The 17,821-nt window shown below is 40.6% G+C and overlaps 1 protein-coding gene across 1 annotated transcript; it reads right to left on the bottom strand.

Annotated features, from left to right (window-relative positions):
- Nucleotides 1-4,621: 4,621 nt before the first annotated feature.
- LOC5571322 (ras-related protein Rab-39B) lies at nucleotides 4,622-16,316 on the bottom strand. The gene is made up of 2 exons (XM_001653560.2): nucleotides 15,530-16,316; nucleotides 4,622-5,752 (listed from the first exon to the last, which is right to left on the bottom strand). The coding sequence occupies exons 1-2, from the start codon at nucleotides 15,635-15,637 to the stop codon at nucleotides 5,201-5,203; spliced, it is 660 nt and encodes a 219-aa protein (XP_001653610.1). The 5' UTR covers nucleotides 15,638-16,316; the 3' UTR covers nucleotides 4,622-5,200.
- Nucleotides 16,317-17,821: the final 1,505 nt, after the last annotated feature.

Here is a 17,821-nt window from a genome sequence, read left to right as displayed (position 1 = left end):
AGATATAGCAGGTTCCCGGTGGCCACAGTAACCAAACCCGAATCTCCGAGAGTGTTTCTGTAGCTAGACATGTGTGCCTTACATTTGATTTTTTCGAGCTGCTTGAATTTTCGGGTCGAAAACGACCCTAAGTCACAATTTGTAACTTTTTTTATGGAAGCTTCCCAAGGGGCCATTCAAAACTTTTGTTTTCGCAAAAATAAATGTTCCCACCTAATTGTCAGAAAACGTCAAATTGCTGGGTTATTTTAATGTTTAAGTTATAATGATTTTAATTTTAATTTTAAAGTTATAGTGATTTGAATTTTGAAATGGGTCGAAAACGACCCAAGATCCTTGCTAAGGTTAATTTTTATCCCGAACTCATTTTCATTTGGGTTGCAAATGAAAGGGGACAATCATGGCTTTCTTGTGTCAAAATTTCAGACATGCCGAATTTTTGGTGTTGAAATTGCTCTACGAAAACACACCGTGTTCTTGAAGGTTTTCGGGATAAATCTTTTGACGTCATCGAAAGAAACCGTTTCTTCAATACGAGGAGAAGAATGACTAGAACCGGCAAGGTTATCGGCAGCTACATTTCCGGGTATCCCATAATGTCCGGGAATCCATGCGTAGGTTGTATTTGACGGTATGGTGCCAACAAACGTCTCCGTACCAATTAACCTTGGCTACTGGGGGGAGATCCACGTTGGCGGTCTTTCGGAGGATTTCTGGTTAGGTAATCTTCAAGAAACCCACGAACTTTTTCTCCAGAGGATTTATTCCAAAATTTGTCGTTGTAATGTGCTGCAGGTCATAAAGTCGTAAAGGAACTCCTTCAAAACAGCATTCAGAAATAAAACCATAGATTCCTTTTAGTATTTCTTAACTAAGATCTCCAGAAATTCAGTCAGAAATTTTCAAAGGAAGTTCTCGCAGAATCTATCTAGAGGAGCCTTCAGGAAATTTCCAGGAATATTTTTGTTATAAATTATTTGAAGAAAAAATCAGAATGATGTTTAAAAGAATCTTCTTGGTAACCTCTGATGAAACTTCTGTCAAAAGCCCTACTGAACTCCTGAATAATCCTGATAAAGTATTGTTAGATTTCCTAGAAAAATGCCAAGTAAATTACATCGCTTGATCTCCGGATTCTTTGTTAACCTTCGTTCCAGCATCATGAATCGTTTCTCCGCTTGCAAACGGGACTCCCCCAGGTCATTAACATTGTTTCGGAACGGAAACTTGACAATGTACCGTATATAACGAGCATGGGTCTCAGCGAAGTGCGTTTCACAATCATCATCTGACGGAGTAGATTCAACATCGAGCACTTGCTCCTCGATGGTCCAGAATCGTTTCAGCAACTCTTGCAAGTTATCTTCAGGCTCAGTTACATAAGAAATTTGACAAACCCGCACAGTACTGACAGGCTGCTCTTCAACTACGGAACCAGTTACTAGCCAACTAAGAACACTTTCTTGGAGCATGGGAAGGTCACGATACATTCTTATTTTACCTGCTTGCAGCAAATCATAAAACACTTCCGCACCGATGAGCATGTCGATACGGCTCGGTTCGTTGAACTTACTGTCAGCCAGCAGCCGATCACTAGGAATTGGTCAACTTGAGACGTCAATTCGCTTCGCTGGCAGAGTGCTCGTCACACGAGGCACTATCAAGTAGTCCAGAGTGAACTGAACATCATTCACTATGGATTTTACAGCAGCTTGGATCCGAAACTTTACTTTAGACTTCATTCCGTTTACACCGACCACTGGGATGTCAATGCTTCTCTTTGGGAGGCACAGCAAATCTGCTACTCGTTCCGAAAGGAAATTAGCCATTGCCCCGGAGTCAAGCAGAGCACGACATTGATGAGCCACACCGCACGCGTCAATTACTCCAACCATGGCGGTCACCAAAAGAACTTGCTTGGAAGGTTCACGAGGTTGTTTCGGAATTACACACTTTGCTGCCGTCAATAGTGGTCCAGTGGAGCTTGTTTCTTCCTTATTGGCTGGCGCTTGTGATGGATTTGGTGATATGATTTTACGTTCCTCTGGATGCATTAAGCCGTGATGCTTAATGCTGCATCCTGCAATTCGCCGTTCGATGCCCCTTTTTCAAGCAAGAGAAGCATAGGCCTATTTGCTTTGCCTTATTGTAACGTCCATCGACATTCAATTTTTTGAACGCATCGCACTTTTCAACAGCATGACTCAATTCGCAAACTGGACATGTGCCGTCGGGTTTCTGTACCATCACTGAATGCGTCTTGCTCGTCATCACAGGGTTTTTGGATTTTTCGCTCACTGCTCTAGTCTTCAGCGCAACGGACATCTTTTCACAGCGTTCACGTAACTCCGTTTGCGTAGAAAAGCGATCGAGTCTTTGTAGGTAGGCATTTGTCCGTGCTAAATAGTTGATTCCCAACACTTTCTGGTTTCAGGGTCCTACTTCGTGGTCAACAACGTGATGACGATAACTTCCGACATGCCATCCATTTTGAGCTTGTGGAATTCAAGTGAGCCAACACCCATCTCACAATCATCAATTAATGTCTTCAATTCGTGAGATGATTCCTTAGACATTTGCTTTAGATTCAAAAGCTTCATCACATGACCATGCAGTACCATCGGAAGATTTTCAAATCGTTCAGTTAAGATCTTCCAGCTTGCAATTTTTGTTGTGCATCGACCGCAAAAGCAGCATCGTTCGCCTGCTGATCTTTCTCATACTTCGAAAGCATCTCGGACAATGATATGCAGACGAACTCGTAAAGTTCCTCGAAATCGATGAACTGTGGCTCATATTCCTCTCTCTTGGATGGATCCGCCATATATATACGATTTTGGAAATCGTTATATTGTGTATACGCTGTATCTACGGTTTTGAAGTATAATTCCAAAGCATGAATGTTGAACTTACCGTAGTCATGGTCAGCCAGCTGGATCGCTTGTCTAATCCGGTGAACTTTGCCCTTCGTTGGAAGGCAGCACTGGACTAGAGCATCAATAGTCGCCGCCATTTTTGCATCTGCTTCTCGAATCAACTGTTGCTCCTTCTGTTCTTTCACGGTTAACGTAGGTGTGTGCACCACTTTTTCCGTTAGCGAAGCAGTAGCAGCAAACAACGACTTCTTCGCACCTGCAGACCGTAACAGCATTCCACTTTCGTTTTCGAAATATTTCCACACACTAATTTTTGCTTTTGCATCACTTTTTAATATTTCCAATATGGCCGACTCAATCGATATTACAACTGCTCAGAAGACGCCATTTGTAATATTTGCAATCACTCGTCAATATGGCAGCCGTTTTCTTTTCCAACGCCGGTCACGACAATCTTCCGGAAACAGATTATTTGACCGGAATCACGGCTTCCGGGATTCACTTTTTTCGCAACACTACGAGCAACGATCAAAATAACTTTTGCTACTTGAGCAAGCTTCGTCGGCAATAGGATCATGTTGAAAAACAAAGCAATCGTGAACCCTATCTCAACAACCCTGCTTTTTTCTTATTCCTGTTTCAACCACCAATCGCATCAGACGTGTGTTTCAATAAACGTTATTGTTCCTGTTACATTCGTATCTTGTTCTTCGCCTCCAAAGTTCTGCAACATCAACAGATCATCTATCCGGGCTATCCCCGGATTCACGCATTCACTTATTTCGCAACACCTCGTGATGCGATCAATCACTTTGTCACTAAGGACAATCTTCTCCGATAATCGGATCTTCTATCCGGGCTATGCCCTCCGGATTCACTTATTTCGCAACACCTCGTGATGCGATCAAACCACTTTGTCACTCAGGACAATCTTTTCCGGTGGTCGCGAAGACCGAAAATCAATTTTCCACCCGTTCCGCGCACGAACCGGGACCAGTAACGCGATTCTTCAACACTAAATCGATATCCGGATCAACATGGACCAAAATGGCCGTTCGGATAACTCAGCGTGAAAAATAGCTCGTGAACTGAATATTATTCACGAACAACGCGTCTGTAGCTCGCGATAGCTTTATTAGAACTGAAAAAAGTGTATCTGATTTCTGACGTGACAATGCAGTATTTTCAAGATAGTGTTATAGGGGTGGTTGAAAAATGATACACTGACAAAAAACTTATTTCAATACACAATTTCTAAAGGTTTTCTTCGAGGAATCTGAGAAGAAATTTTTAAAGAACCTGTTCAACAGCCGCGTTATAGTCTTTGAAAGTTTCTCTGGAGCATATAGAATTTTGCATCAGGATTCACTGCAGAATACGGAATAGAAATAGAGACTTAAGAGACCTTCCATTGAAATAGAGACTTTTTAAAGGCTTTCATTTAAATAAAAAGAGACCTGATGCTGCTACCATATGAGGTGAATCATCTTTTGGGTCCGAAAAAGACGAAAATAAGATACGTCTCCCTAGTATTGGTTTAAAAATTAAGTATGGGAGTGGTTTGAGGCACTCTGGTGAGCAGAGCATGCAGTAAACGAAATCATGTAATTAGGTTATATAGTTTATTCAAATTTATCCAGTATTTTCCTTACAGTAAACATTTTTTTACTTTTTCGACTAACTGTTACTAAATTAATGATTATATTATACTATATACATATAAAAATGTGTTCTCATTATCATTCTTCATAATTTTATCGCTTAAATTTGACTTTGTAAATTACGAAAATAGAATTCGCTAAAACATCATGCTCGACAATTTCGCATTCCCGGTTTAACACAAGTAAACAGAAAACAAATCAAAAAAGTATACTACTATAAATGATACAAAATCGCATTGATCGAAAGCACCAATGGATAAACGTAGCTAGACATTTTTATTATACATAATGTTATATCGAACAAAAGGCTAACCTTTGGAAAACATGCCACCGTGTTTCTTTGAGTCTGAAATTACTAAAAATAAAGTTTTGGGTTTTTTTTAATTTTGTGTCTTTCTTTCCCTCCTCGTGAATCAGATCAGTTCGCTTCAATTCTATTATCACATCGTTGTTAAAAATTTCAGCAATCCTATTGGTTTGTCCTAGTTGAATCGATTACGGCTTCGAGCCTTTCTATCCGAAAAATGGAACGGTTCTGGACCGCATTCTACACAATCGCGTCTTCGTCGAGAATCCCCACAGAAACACGAGACGAGGAGAAACCCGCCCCCGGGGGCAATCTAGCGCCTACCGTACAGTTATGAGAGTGAGGACTGCCTATCTTTAGCAGCATGAACTTCGTGCGGATTCGGCCACTACCAGATTGAAGTCTAGATTGCTGGGCCTGGGGAAACCTTTCTTGATGCCGTCCCACCCGTCCTCGACCTTGTACTCGCCGGACTGGATCCGGTTGTAGACCTCCTGGGTGACCAAACTGAACGCTTCCCGTACGTTGACCCCGGTCCGGGCCGAAGTCTCCACGAAGATCAGCCCATTCTGTTCGGCAAAGGAACGTGCCTCCTCGACGCTGACCTCGCGCCTCTGCACTCCGTTGTTGACTAGATCCAGCTTGCAGCCGACCAGGGCAAATACCGGCCGGTGTGGTTCGATGTGCCGCTTGGCCTCCATCATCCACAGGGGAATGTGCTCGAAGCTGGCGTGGTTGGTGATGTCGTACACCAGCAGCACCCCGACCGAGTTCCGGTAGTAGGACTTGGTGATGGAACGGAACCGCTCCTGGCCGGCAGTGTCCCACAGCTGCAGCTTGATCCGGGTGCCGTCTTTCACTTCTATCAGATGCGCAAAGAAGTCAACGCCCACCGTTGGATCCGAAAGCTGAAACGAGAAAATGGATAATAGGGATTTTAGTTGAAGCGGGCGAAATAAAATGCAAATTAGGGCCCTGTTTGTTCAGTGTGATGAGCCAACGGATTTGGTGCAACGTGCAGCGCTTCGAATGGTAGATCGGTGATAGCATAAATGCCGCTCAAGTGTTCAGCGTTCAGTTTCCTATACGCATTGATGATGATGATGATGATGATGAACACTGCTCATTCTAGCGGAAAAGCACGCTTTTGTCCCGTGAATGAAGCGATTGGATGAGCATGAAAAGGTATACGGTGTGATCACTGATCAATGATACCTTTCCATGCAGTTCACAAGAGGGTGGTGAGTGTACATAATGATCAAGTGAGTGATTTTGAAAAGGAAACCTTATTATCTTTCAGTAAGCAAGGTCGTTCACGAACGCTTTTAATCGTAAGGTGCACTTAAAACATGTCTGTTGCTTGATCTTGATTGTCGGAATTATAGTACACTGCGTTTAAAAAAATCGGGAACAATTTCAAACGAATTATAGTACACTGCGTTTAAAACAATCTATCGCTAATTGTTGAGCCAGCTCAGTTACATTATGAGGTAGGCTTACCATATGGTATTCTTGGAAGGACATGTCCTCTTTTTGATTATATATCGCATAACTTGTGATCTCGCCCTAAAAGCCATTGGTAACCAAGTGTGTAGCTCCTCGTTTCTAAGCAAATGAATTTAGGGGTGATCGGGGCAATATGGGCCGCCTAAGGAAAACGTCATGGAATGCATATAAAACAGCAAAAAATATGGTTTAAATGCAAGTGACTTGTACTATAAAATGTTATCTTCCATGTTACGTCGATAATTAATGTTAACATCAACTTACAAATTATTTCAGGAACTTTTTGGAAAACCATGTTTTTCTACGTGGTCACCAACTATATGGGGCACTATGAGCCACCCTACGGGGCAGTATGAGTCACCTCTTTCAATCGAATGATTTTTATATAAAACAGTATAGAGAAGAGTTAGTGGTGAAGAGTAGGGTAACGGTCGTATTTTGGACCCCCTAAGGAAGTGATTTTAGTTTTTTGTCCCAATTAATTAATTGCACAGCTTTTTTCTTATACAATTTCAATATGCCATGCTATGCCAATTAATTAATTGCACAGCGTAATCAAGTCAAAGACATGCCAACATGTAGAGAAAAACTTCCTCTACGAGATAAAAATGCCCATACGGTCATGTAGGATCCAAAAAACGTTTAAAATAATTGAATTGTGATGCACTGTTTTTTATTATTTTGGACACACCAATACATTTTGGACCCTCAAAGTATATATTTTGGACACCCGGCACTGGTTGTATAATATGCTTGCCCATAGTCTAATCAATCGATTGACAATGGAAAACCGAAGAAATACTACGCTGTTAGTTCAGAAATTTGAAAAAAGTTTTTGTTTACATTTGAAAAATTTCTGACAGCTTCAATTTCTGTGTGTAACGTGTTGTAACGATGCAAGGATGAACCGATTAAATTAAATTAATTTCAGATAAAATAAACACATTTTCTATGTACAAACGGTTGATTCAAGAGCGGAATAGTCCTAGCTTTCCAAATGGCATGTGAATTGAGTTGGTCTTTCTATTTAAACTGGGAAATTTTCAGGAAAATGACCCAGGGGGTCCAAAACATATAGGGGTCCAAAATATATTGGTTACCCTATATTATTGGAAAGGAAGTTGTATTAGCTTTGCTTGAAATTATTGATTCTAGCGGCTTATTTTTTAATGATACATAATACATAGTGAATAGACCATGTTATACTAGTACTAAATTGCGATACTTGGTTCAACGTATTTTCTAGCAAAGTGTTCCACTTGTAATGGTGCATAAAGATGACTATGCAGTAAAAAAATAATCTGGTATATTTAGGCAATGCATTTTTGTGTTCAAAACATCGTTTGTTTTGCCTAAATCTAGGTGGCTCATTTTGCCCCGCCCCTTCACCTTGGAAATAATATATTGTTTTTCAATAATTTTGTTTACGAACAAATCTAATTTCGCTCACGAACTGTTCATTATGATCAGAAGTTTCAATGGATTGGTAAAATTCACCAGAATTATAAATATAATTGTCTTATAGGCTTAATTAAAAACTGCCAAAATTATAAGCTTTTCATGACGAAGGACAAATTCGTACATTTTTGTAAATATCTTGAGTATTCAAACGAATATTCTTACGGTTTTTATTGTTGTGGCTCTTTGGGGCATCCTTTTGCAGATCATAATGACACTAGACATTAAAACACTGTTTTTGAGGTCAAAACCGGGGTGGCTCATATTGCCCCGTATGTTCATATTGCCCCCATTGCCCCTACCAGGATGAAAACTATAACCACTGGGAGATAGATGAGGATCTTCTCTTCATCGTAGTATTGTTGAATAAGGTGTAAATCCATTCGTTTGCTCGGTAACAACAACCTACACACTTGATTGCCAATGGCTTTTAGGGCGAGATCACAGGTTATGCGAGATATGTCCTTCGCCCTCATTTGAGCTGATTTTTTGACGTAGGACTACGTCTTTCTACTCTATACAGGAGTGAAATTGAAATTTCAAAACCAAGAGCGTTACGTTGGCATGAAATATTTCAAACGTTTGTAACTTTTTGCTGGCTTCAAAAAATTCTTTGATAAGCACCTCAATCGAAAGACAAGCCATCAAGGGTTCATGCCGTTTACTTACTGAATCCCACATACCTGTCCAAATAGTTTAATAACTGCACGCAGAGAAAACATTTTTAATGTCAAAAATATTCTGTATCATTACAACTATTTTTCTGTATTGTTTGCCGGCTTATAATAGCCTTTCATTGTTTTAATACCTACTAGTAGTTTAGTTTAAAAATAATAATTGTTGAATTTGACAGCTGGGACGAATGCGGTTCAATAAAATTAATTTTTGATTCAATGTTTTTATTTATTGAAATAACAATATTTTTGCTTTAAAATGAAACTTTACAGTTTTGAAATAAATCAGATTGGGTTTTTGATTTTAAAATGTTTTGATTTGATATAAAAAAGAGTTTTTTTGATCCCAGACCTACTCCTCCTCACCATAACCTCTCCCCCTCTCTCTTCCCACGATTTTTATTTCGCTCTTATTTTGAAATAAAGAAAACGGTTAAAACTTCGAATACCTTATATTTTTGTATTCAACATATATTAAACATTTTACGTACTTGGCTTGGCTGTTTTTTATGATGGCCTATCCCTTCCAGTTGTTGTTTCAGCACAATTTGTTGATTTAGAACAAATTGAAAAGGATGATTGATAACCACAAGAAAAAATATTGTTTTCAACCGTTGTTAATTCTCTGCGTGTGTTTTAAAAAAGAACCTTGATTTCAAGCAAATCTAGAAACAGGGGTGCTAGAGAAAAGTTGACGTCATTTGATTTTCACTCTCTGCTTGGATCGCATCTCAGCAGGCAATGGATCGGCTTGCTCTGACCGGGCGTGCTTTTCAGGCACATACATCTATAGCGAAGGATCCTCCCGTTTGTCTTGCTTCGCTCAAATCAAACTGACCGTCGACCGACCGTCAGTAGATGATGCCGTCCAAAGCCAAAGCCATCACCGCTGCCGCCGCCAAGAAGAAGAGTAAGCAGTCCACAGGAGAATGAGATGGTTGTAGCCGCCATCGCAGGTGAATGAGAAATACATTGACGGAAACTACAACATCATATCATGATGATTTCCCATTAGAATTTTCGGTAGACGAAGAGGCGGAGTAGGAGTTACCTGTGGCGGTAGGGTTTTTTTTTTTCATTTGATTTGAAACAAGTAGAATGGGTACTCATAGTACGAATAGGGGAGTAGTTCAAATTACCTGCTACGATATCGGCAAAGGATTTTCCGTGGGTAGATACATTCGAAATTGAAAGATTCGATTGGCTACCCGACGGATTAAAATTAGTTTGTGAATGAGCATGATTATGATCTTCCTGATGGGTATGATTCATGATCAGGCGATCGTTAACTGAAAAATGAGTATTGTTCGATACTCTACAAGGCAAATTCCAAAAACGACCGTTATCGTAACGGATATTATCTTTCATCTACCTGGCACGAGCCTCAATGACTCTCCTTCGCAAAGGGCAATTCCAAAAATTGGACTTATGATTGTTCCCGCAATTTGAGCATATAAACTTGGTGGTATCTTCCTTCACTGGACAGGCGTCCTTAGCGCGAGAAGAACCTCCGCAAATCATGCATTTAGCATCCATGCGGCAATTTCTTGTATCATGACCCCACTTTTGGCACCGACGGCACTGAATGGGGTTCTGGTAATTTCCTCCAGGTTTCTCGAAATGTTCTCATGTCACACGGACATCGAACAAAAGCTTTGCTTTTTCTAAAGCTTTAATATTATTTAGCTCTTTTTTGTTAGAGTGAACTAAATAATATTCTTGAGAAAGCCCTTTTCGAGCAATGCCAGATTGGGTTCTCTTTTTCATAATGATCTCGGCCTATCTTGATGCATAGGAAATTTCTGCAAGGAATTGATCAAGAATACGCTTTTTTCTGATCGCAGTACGCAGTTAAACAGAAATGTCAATTCAAATGGGAGTCGCTATAGAAAATTTCTGCAAGGAATCGACCAGAAATTTCTTTAGTGATTCCTTTTCAGTAGCAAACCAGGCTTTAAACGAGATGCGCGACAGAATTTTGGACGCCGAATTCAGCAGAGTAATTCTTCTGTAATTGGCACGCTCCAGTCTGTACCCTTTCTTGTAGATAGGCGGGTAAGGCCATCCGACCAGCCGGTGGGCATTTCTTCGTCCTCCCATACCATCAGAAGTACTCGGTGGATCGACTGGTAAAGCTGCTCACTTCCGTGCTTGAGAGTCTCGACCGGGATCTCGTCCTTCCCAGCAGCCTTACATTTCTTCAACTCACTGATAGCCTTTATAACCTCTCCTATGGTCGGTGAGTCCACAGCTTGATCGTCATCATCTATGTTCATCCTGTTCCTCGCTACATTTCCATTTCTACCGTTCAACAATTGCTGAAAGTGCTCCTTCCACCTGGCAGTCATCGCCGTTTTGCCGGCCAGCAAATTCCCTTCTCGATCATTGCACATAGCGGGCACTGGTACGGTATTGTGCCGCGCACCATTGACTGTTGCATAGAATCTCCGCATATCATTCAGTTCATGCTTTCTTGAGCGTCAGCAAGAAAGCATGAACTAGAATGCTGCCTTTTCTTTCTGCGGTGGATTCGCTTTTCTTCGGCTCTCGCTGCCCTGTACCGCTCTCTGTTCTGTCGGGTACCGGCCACAAGCATACGGCTTCTGGCGACATTCTACATGTCTGTCACTCTCTGGTACTCTTCATCGAACCAGTCGTTTCGTCTTCGTCGTTGACCAGTGACAATCACTTCCCGCGCGGTTGTTGTCACAACTTCGTGGATAGGTTCCCACTGTTCCCACAGGCTGTCGACGTCTCCAGCAACCTTGATTCTTCCCAACTGCTCGTCTAGTTGCTGACGGTACTGTGCAGCTACCCTATCAGTTGATAAGCGTTCTGTTTATTGTGGAACTCGTGACGCTGGATAACCGCGCCCCAATGTTAGTTACAACGAGATAATGATCCGAGTCGATATTAGGGCCTCGGCAGGTCCTGCCATCCATGACATCTGACGCATGCCGACATTCTGCAGTTCACGAGCCAGGAGCCCAACACGCGCGAATTCATTCAAAGTTGTCACGTTCTAAAATCCAACTTTCCAATCGTTGTCCTTTATTCGTTGCCGGGTCTGTTGCCGTAAAATCAATCCGTATGCTCTACTTTTGCCTTTCTTGGTTGGTGAAGAGTCTTCGATAGGCCACCTAACCAGGGTTGCGCTACCTACATCGTGCTAGAGGGGCTGCCTCCTCGATGCTGACACGATACAGCATCGTCCGCTTGTTCTTTACATGATGACCACGGTCATAGCCATCACAACCATCCATCTTTATCAGGGCTTTGTACCTGTAGCTCTGGTTCTCAATAGTTTCAAGTTCTTCCGGACATGCTACAACATGCGCTAGCGGTGACATACAATAATTATATCAAGCTTTAAAAAGTGCATGCAGCATATTTTGTAAAGCTTCAAATTTAGATTAATCTTATGATTTCTCGGAAATGGTTCCGGACTTCCGCTAGATATCCCTTATGTTGTCCGAGGCAGTGTTCTCTTATACATATGGGCTGTTTAATAATCAATTGTGAAATAATTAAAAATAAATCAGTTGATTTATAAATTGTGATCAGTATGATTCATATTTGTGGACATTGTAGTTAATTGGAAGCGGCTTTCTAAGCCAAGATCAATCTTGGCTTGAAAAGACGCTTATAATCAACTACAATGGCGCAGTTGGTAGAATACAGTTGAGAGATTTGAAATTGATGCTGATGCTTTCGATGTACAAAAGCGGTAATCAAATGGAATTATTAATATAGTTGCCTCCGACGGACATGGGCGGAGATGACAATTATGAATGGATTTCTGATGGAAATAGGCATAAATCCATAGAAAAAGGTCTCTGATGGACAAAGGCAGAGAACCTAAAACTAGATTCTGACTGGAAGGGGCAGATATCTAGAAAGAAACTGGTCTTTGAGTAGAAAGAATCCAATTATGAGTAAAAAATAAACAGAAATTTTGTTTTGTGCGATAGAAGAAAAAGTCCAGAATATAATAAAATTCTGAGAGGGAATAAAAGTATTTCGAGTTTCAGTTTCCGGTGTTTCAATGGAACTACAGTCATCTCTCCCTTACTCGATATTGAAGGGACCATCGAGTTAAGAAGGTATCGAGTTACAGAATCCAAAACCAGTCTCACTGCTATCCAAGGGACCATGAATACCAACTTTTACTATGGTTCTCTAACTCAATATCGAGATACGGAATATCGAGTAAGGGAGAGTTAACTATCAATGTTTGTTGATTATGCATGACTTTAAGATAATGGTAGCGAAAAATACACACAGCTGGGCGAGTAAACACAAAACAGACTAATGTAGCATGTGTGAAAATTGCTTTTTCATTGACTGTTGGGTGAATAACAATGCTATAATTTATAGAATACTTTTCGGATTTTTAACTCGCCTTGGCTTTGTGGCCGTGCTGTAATGGCCGTCAGGCTCTAAACCGCATCATGTAATAGAGCGTGGTTTCAATCTCCGCTTCAGCTTTCGTAACTTTTAGTGATAATTGTTTCCAAACGATGTCATTGGAGCTTGTTTGTCTATTGTCTAGAGTTATTGGTTTAATCTTGGCTTGAAAAGACGCTTATAATCAACTACAATGGATATTCCGAAACTAAAATATTGAACTTGAAGTAGAATTTGTAGCATCAGTATTGAATTGACGGACCTATTATAGCACCTGTCGAAGAGTTTGACTTACAGAGACATTGGTGTGGGTTTCACGCATGTTTCTTAATCTCTGACATACTAGTCTGCTCCTTTGGTCACATTGACACAAGTATTAATAGTTGCCACAGTATGGCAGTAAAGAGTCTGATTCGAAATTCATCCGCTACGTGGCGCTACTAAAAAGAAATCTTCAATCTTCTCTACCTCAAGATCCTTATCAGCTCGAAGGTTGTGTAGTTAATTGGAAGCGTCTTTCCAAGCCAAGATTAAATAAATAACCGACTGTATGTTTGTTATTCGGTTTCCATATCAAATTTCTCTAAGCCTGCTAATCATACGTTTCTCCTGAATAGATAATTTGAATACTGTTCATTACTTCCTCACAGACATGTTTTTTGCTGATTCTTAAAATGTGGTTTTAGACGAATGTATAAATAAGTGATTTTTTAATATTATCAACTATTTCAATGAGTACAATGTTCATAAACTGTAATGTCAAAATGAACCATTTGGTGATGAATACATTGAAACATATTGTTCATTTTACTTTCTATAATATTTCGAATTTCCCCTAAGGCTTAAGATGAAGATGAATCGAAGCCAAACTTCCAATTTTTAAGAGCACAAATCTGGAGAACCGAACATCCGATTAAGCTGAAATCTTAATCTAGGTTTTAAGCTTAAAGAGATGTTTTGTTCGCCAGATTTGTGCTCTCTTGAAAGTTTAAGATTTGGCTTCGACCCATCTTCACCTTAAATGATTCATAATTGTGGGTACACTGTATATCCAGGTGAAAACACATAAACGATTCCAGAGTCCATGGTGGTCAAACAAACGAGGGGCCAAACATAAATAATTTTAAATAATTTGTCATTTAAGTGCTATATTGATTATTCCTGTCTTTTACTAAAGATTAGAATCTTAAATGTCAAATGTCGTCAAGTCTTAACAAAATTGGCTGTTTAGTAGTAGTTGTAGTTTATTTTTTTGTTGTTTAAAGTTTTTATTGGTTATTATGTTCATATATCCTTAAAGAAAAAGTCACTTCCCTTGTCTGTTCAACAATTTCTCAAAACTAGCAAGTGTACCCTTATGATCGATCTCAGCGTCTTACTTTCAATAGTCATTATTATAGTGAATATTTAAGAGTAAAGTTACCTTAGGCTTCTATTACAGTCTCCTACAAGATTCACTTTGCGGTGGCAAGTGCAATGCTTCACAACGCCTACTTTCTACTTGTAAATTTTGCGAAGATGAAACTGGAATTAGATTATACCATTGTTACAAAAGAGGTATTCCTTGTTATGGTAATGTAAAAACCATATTAAAATAAGATTGTCGCCACTTATTTCTAGTCAGTGAATCTACTAGTCATTTTCCTCAGTTATATTTCCTACGTCGTATATGATAACAATGTATCTAGCTAGCTAATAGTAAGAAAGGCTACGGATCATTCAGGTTAGCAAAAGGCAAACTGATCGTCACCAATAGTATTGACGTCCACTTCGAATAGATTGATTATTTGAAATGGGCATCAATTCTATCAATGACACAGAATATTCATTGGATCACATCCAAGATATTATTGCGTCTATGCCATATAAATTATGACGCGGCTTTAAGCAAAAAATGCCAAAATGTGATACCACCACTACAGGTTACACCTTTGGTTTCCATCCTATGGGCTAATGGATTATGCCCTCCCATCGCGGCAAGGTCGCATAACCAAGGGGAGAGCAGATAGCATCTTTAAGATATTGCTTCTAAATTGCGCCAATTCATAACGGTTTATAACATGGCTGTACCTAAATGGAAATTAATCTTTATTTGTGTATTGATAGAACTTACTTGCAATTCACCACAGAGGTGCCGTTTTTGTATTTTGCCCAGTTCAAAGTATAGTTATATAGGCAGTTAATCCAATTGAATATGCTAATGGATCCTTTACTCTGTAAGGTAGCAGAGTACAAGTCTGTTTAACTTGTCAATGTGCAGCTGCTTTATTTTATTTGGCATAATTCAATGCGTTTTAAATTTGATATGCTCACAACGCCAGAATGTTTTTTCTACGTTATCAGTTTGTAGATAAACACTTGAAACTTCTTTTATTGCGCGTTTGAGCTGTCCATAAGATTTTGTAGGTTCATTATAATTCACAGCTTTCAATTTATTGGCATTTACTTCTCACCTCAGTCAATGCTGAAGTACAAACAAACGGCGTAAACAAAGTCCGCCTTAAAACGGTAGCAGTGTCAAGGTCATCAACTTCCAATCACTTCCCCCCCAAACGACGACGCTGCGATATCACAATCCAAAAAACTTCCCCTGACTCATCACCGCAATGAATACCCGTCTGAATCGCAGAAACCTCTTACCTCCGCAAATTTGCCATCCGTGAAGTACTTCAGCAGGGACGACTTGCCCACCGTGCTATCCCCGATCAGGATATGTCGGAACTGGTAGTCGAAGATTGGTTCCACCATATTTTGTCCCACTGCTGATATGAAAGGGCTCTTCTCCTAGGTAGATAAGCAAGAGTTTGGCTTCCTTCTTCTAGGAATTAAAAATAAATCCACTAAAACTCAAATTCCTTTGGGTTCTTGCACACACGTCACCAGAGCCCAAAACTTGTACGACGGATGATCCGCTTATCAGCTTCCTCGGGATTGAACACTGATATCAACTTCACTTCCAGAGCAACACAAAGATTTTCAAATGGGGGATCACTGTTTTGGTTTCGTGTGTTATCTTTCCGAGTGTCACTCCCCTTTGATGGCCGATTATATAAACACTCGCGGCGTCAAATTATTAAACAGTTTCTGCTGCTACACGATACCGATTGGGTTTCCTGGCACTTCCGACGGGAGTGGTTCAAAAAAGTGCTTACTTTTTTACTTCGAGACAGTGCGGGCGATGCGAAAATAGAAAACTACTGACTCCGACTTTCTGCGATGCGCTTGTTCGACTCGCCTCGCCACAGAAAGAGAAAAACACTAGCTGTGTTCAACGAGCTGCTCGAACTTGGTTGCAACCACTTGCGAGTCAGCTTTTGGTGTTCATTGAGCCACTCCAACCTACTTCGAGTCGCTCGGGTTTGTGTTCATTGAGCCGAGTCCAACCAACTCCGAGTCGCTCGAAACAGGTTGGAAGCTAGAGTCCGAGCTAGTTCAACCAGCTCGCAGTAGCTCGTGTTTTTGACGTTTAAAAACGTAAACATTCAGAAAAAAAAGCAAAATTCCGAAGCGATACGGATTGTTAAGTGCGCGAATTTTTTTTTTCACGTGGAATTCCGGTAAATTAGTAAAAAGAGTAAAAAGAGCGTTCATTGAGAAAGCAGCTTGGAGTTGCTCGAAGTAGCTTTGACAGTTATTTGTTGATAAAAAATACGAGCTAGTACAACCAACCCCGAGCAAGTTCGATCAAAGTCATTGAACACAGCTACTTTTGACTTTTGATTTTATGGCATTTGTGACAGCTCAGCGGGTAACGGGGAGGAGGGGGTCTGGCGATGGTCAATGAGTTTTGGAATCTTCCTGCCGATTGCACTGCCTCCTGGCAGATACTTTGTGTAACAATAATTTAAAAGGGCCTATCCCAAGGGATGGATCACTTTATCGATGCACATTTGATGTGCATCAAATGCAAGAATAGTTATTTATGCAACAAGTTGCAAAATGATGATTTTTTCAGCACGAGTTGTACATTTATCCAACGAGGCTCGCCGAGTTGGATAAATACAACGAGTGCTGAAAAAATCGAGTTTTGCAACGAGTTGCATACAACATTTTTTGCTATTTCGAAAAATGCCGTTTCAACTCGATGAACTCTATAAGCACAAACAAACATTGCAAGAGAACCCACATGGGCATACAGCCTTGCGTAGTTTCAATTCAGTATTTTTCAATCACGTAGGCTGTGACACAGTAGTACCCATGAATGTCACAATTCTTCTCGTTCCCATCGGTATCATGAAGATCTATATTCCCTATTAGATGAATGAACAGGTAAGAAAGCACAATGACTACAAATGCTGGACGATCCGACCTCACATCAGTATCGCCAACCTGTGTCGGAGCCTGATCGCACAACGGATGTAGACTCTAGTGAAGTGACTCGCCGTGTAAACCAAATGGAAAGTCACTTCGCTCGAGTCGAGAATTGTCACCTCGCTATAGGACACCGACAATTCTCACATCACGCCAGACATAGAACAAACTCATGAATCAGATGCAATTGTGCTTTTTCTGTGCGGCATATAAGGCAAGACGAGTCGGTGAGGTGTCGACTCGCTTCCATTTGATTAACATTAGTCGCATCACGTCACCCGTGGTGAGAGCGACTCGTCTCGACTCACACCCCGCGCACAATAAGGGATCATGCACAAATTACGTCACGCTCCAAGGGGGGGGAGGGGGTCGAGCCAAGCGTGACAAGCCTTACAAAATTTTCGGATGACTCATACAAAAAGTGTGACAAAGGGGGGGGGGGGGGAGGGGGTCGAAAAATTTGAAATTTAGCGTGACATAATTTGTGTACCATCCCTAAGCATGGCATAAAGAGACTAGGACACTGGGTTGTTCGGTTGACGCCTACCAAAACAGTACTGAAAAGTGCTACTTTTCAGCACCGAAAAGAGTGCTGAAAAGTAGCACTTTTCAGCACTGTTT

The sequence above is a fragment of the Aedes aegypti genome, chromosome 1 (assembly GCF_002204515.2).
Source record: "Aedes aegypti strain LVP_AGWG chromosome 1, AaegL5.0 Primary Assembly, whole genome shotgun sequence".
NCBI lineage: Eukaryota > Metazoa > Arthropoda > Insecta > Diptera > Culicidae > Aedes > Aedes aegypti.
The sequence above is the reverse complement of the archived record's forward strand: the minus strand, read 5'-3'. Positions and strand labels throughout refer to the sequence as shown.

Excerpts from the sequence above, each read along its gene's own strand:
- LOC5571322 (XM_001653560.2), bottom strand. The coding sequence starts at position 15,637 with ATGGTGGAACCAATCTTCGACTACCAGTTCCGACATATCCTGATCGGG. Across the intron at positions 5,753-15,529 it reads CGGATGGCAAATTTGCGGAG|CTTTCGGATCCAACGGTGGG; the intron begins GTAAGAGGTTTC and ends TTCTCGTTTCAG.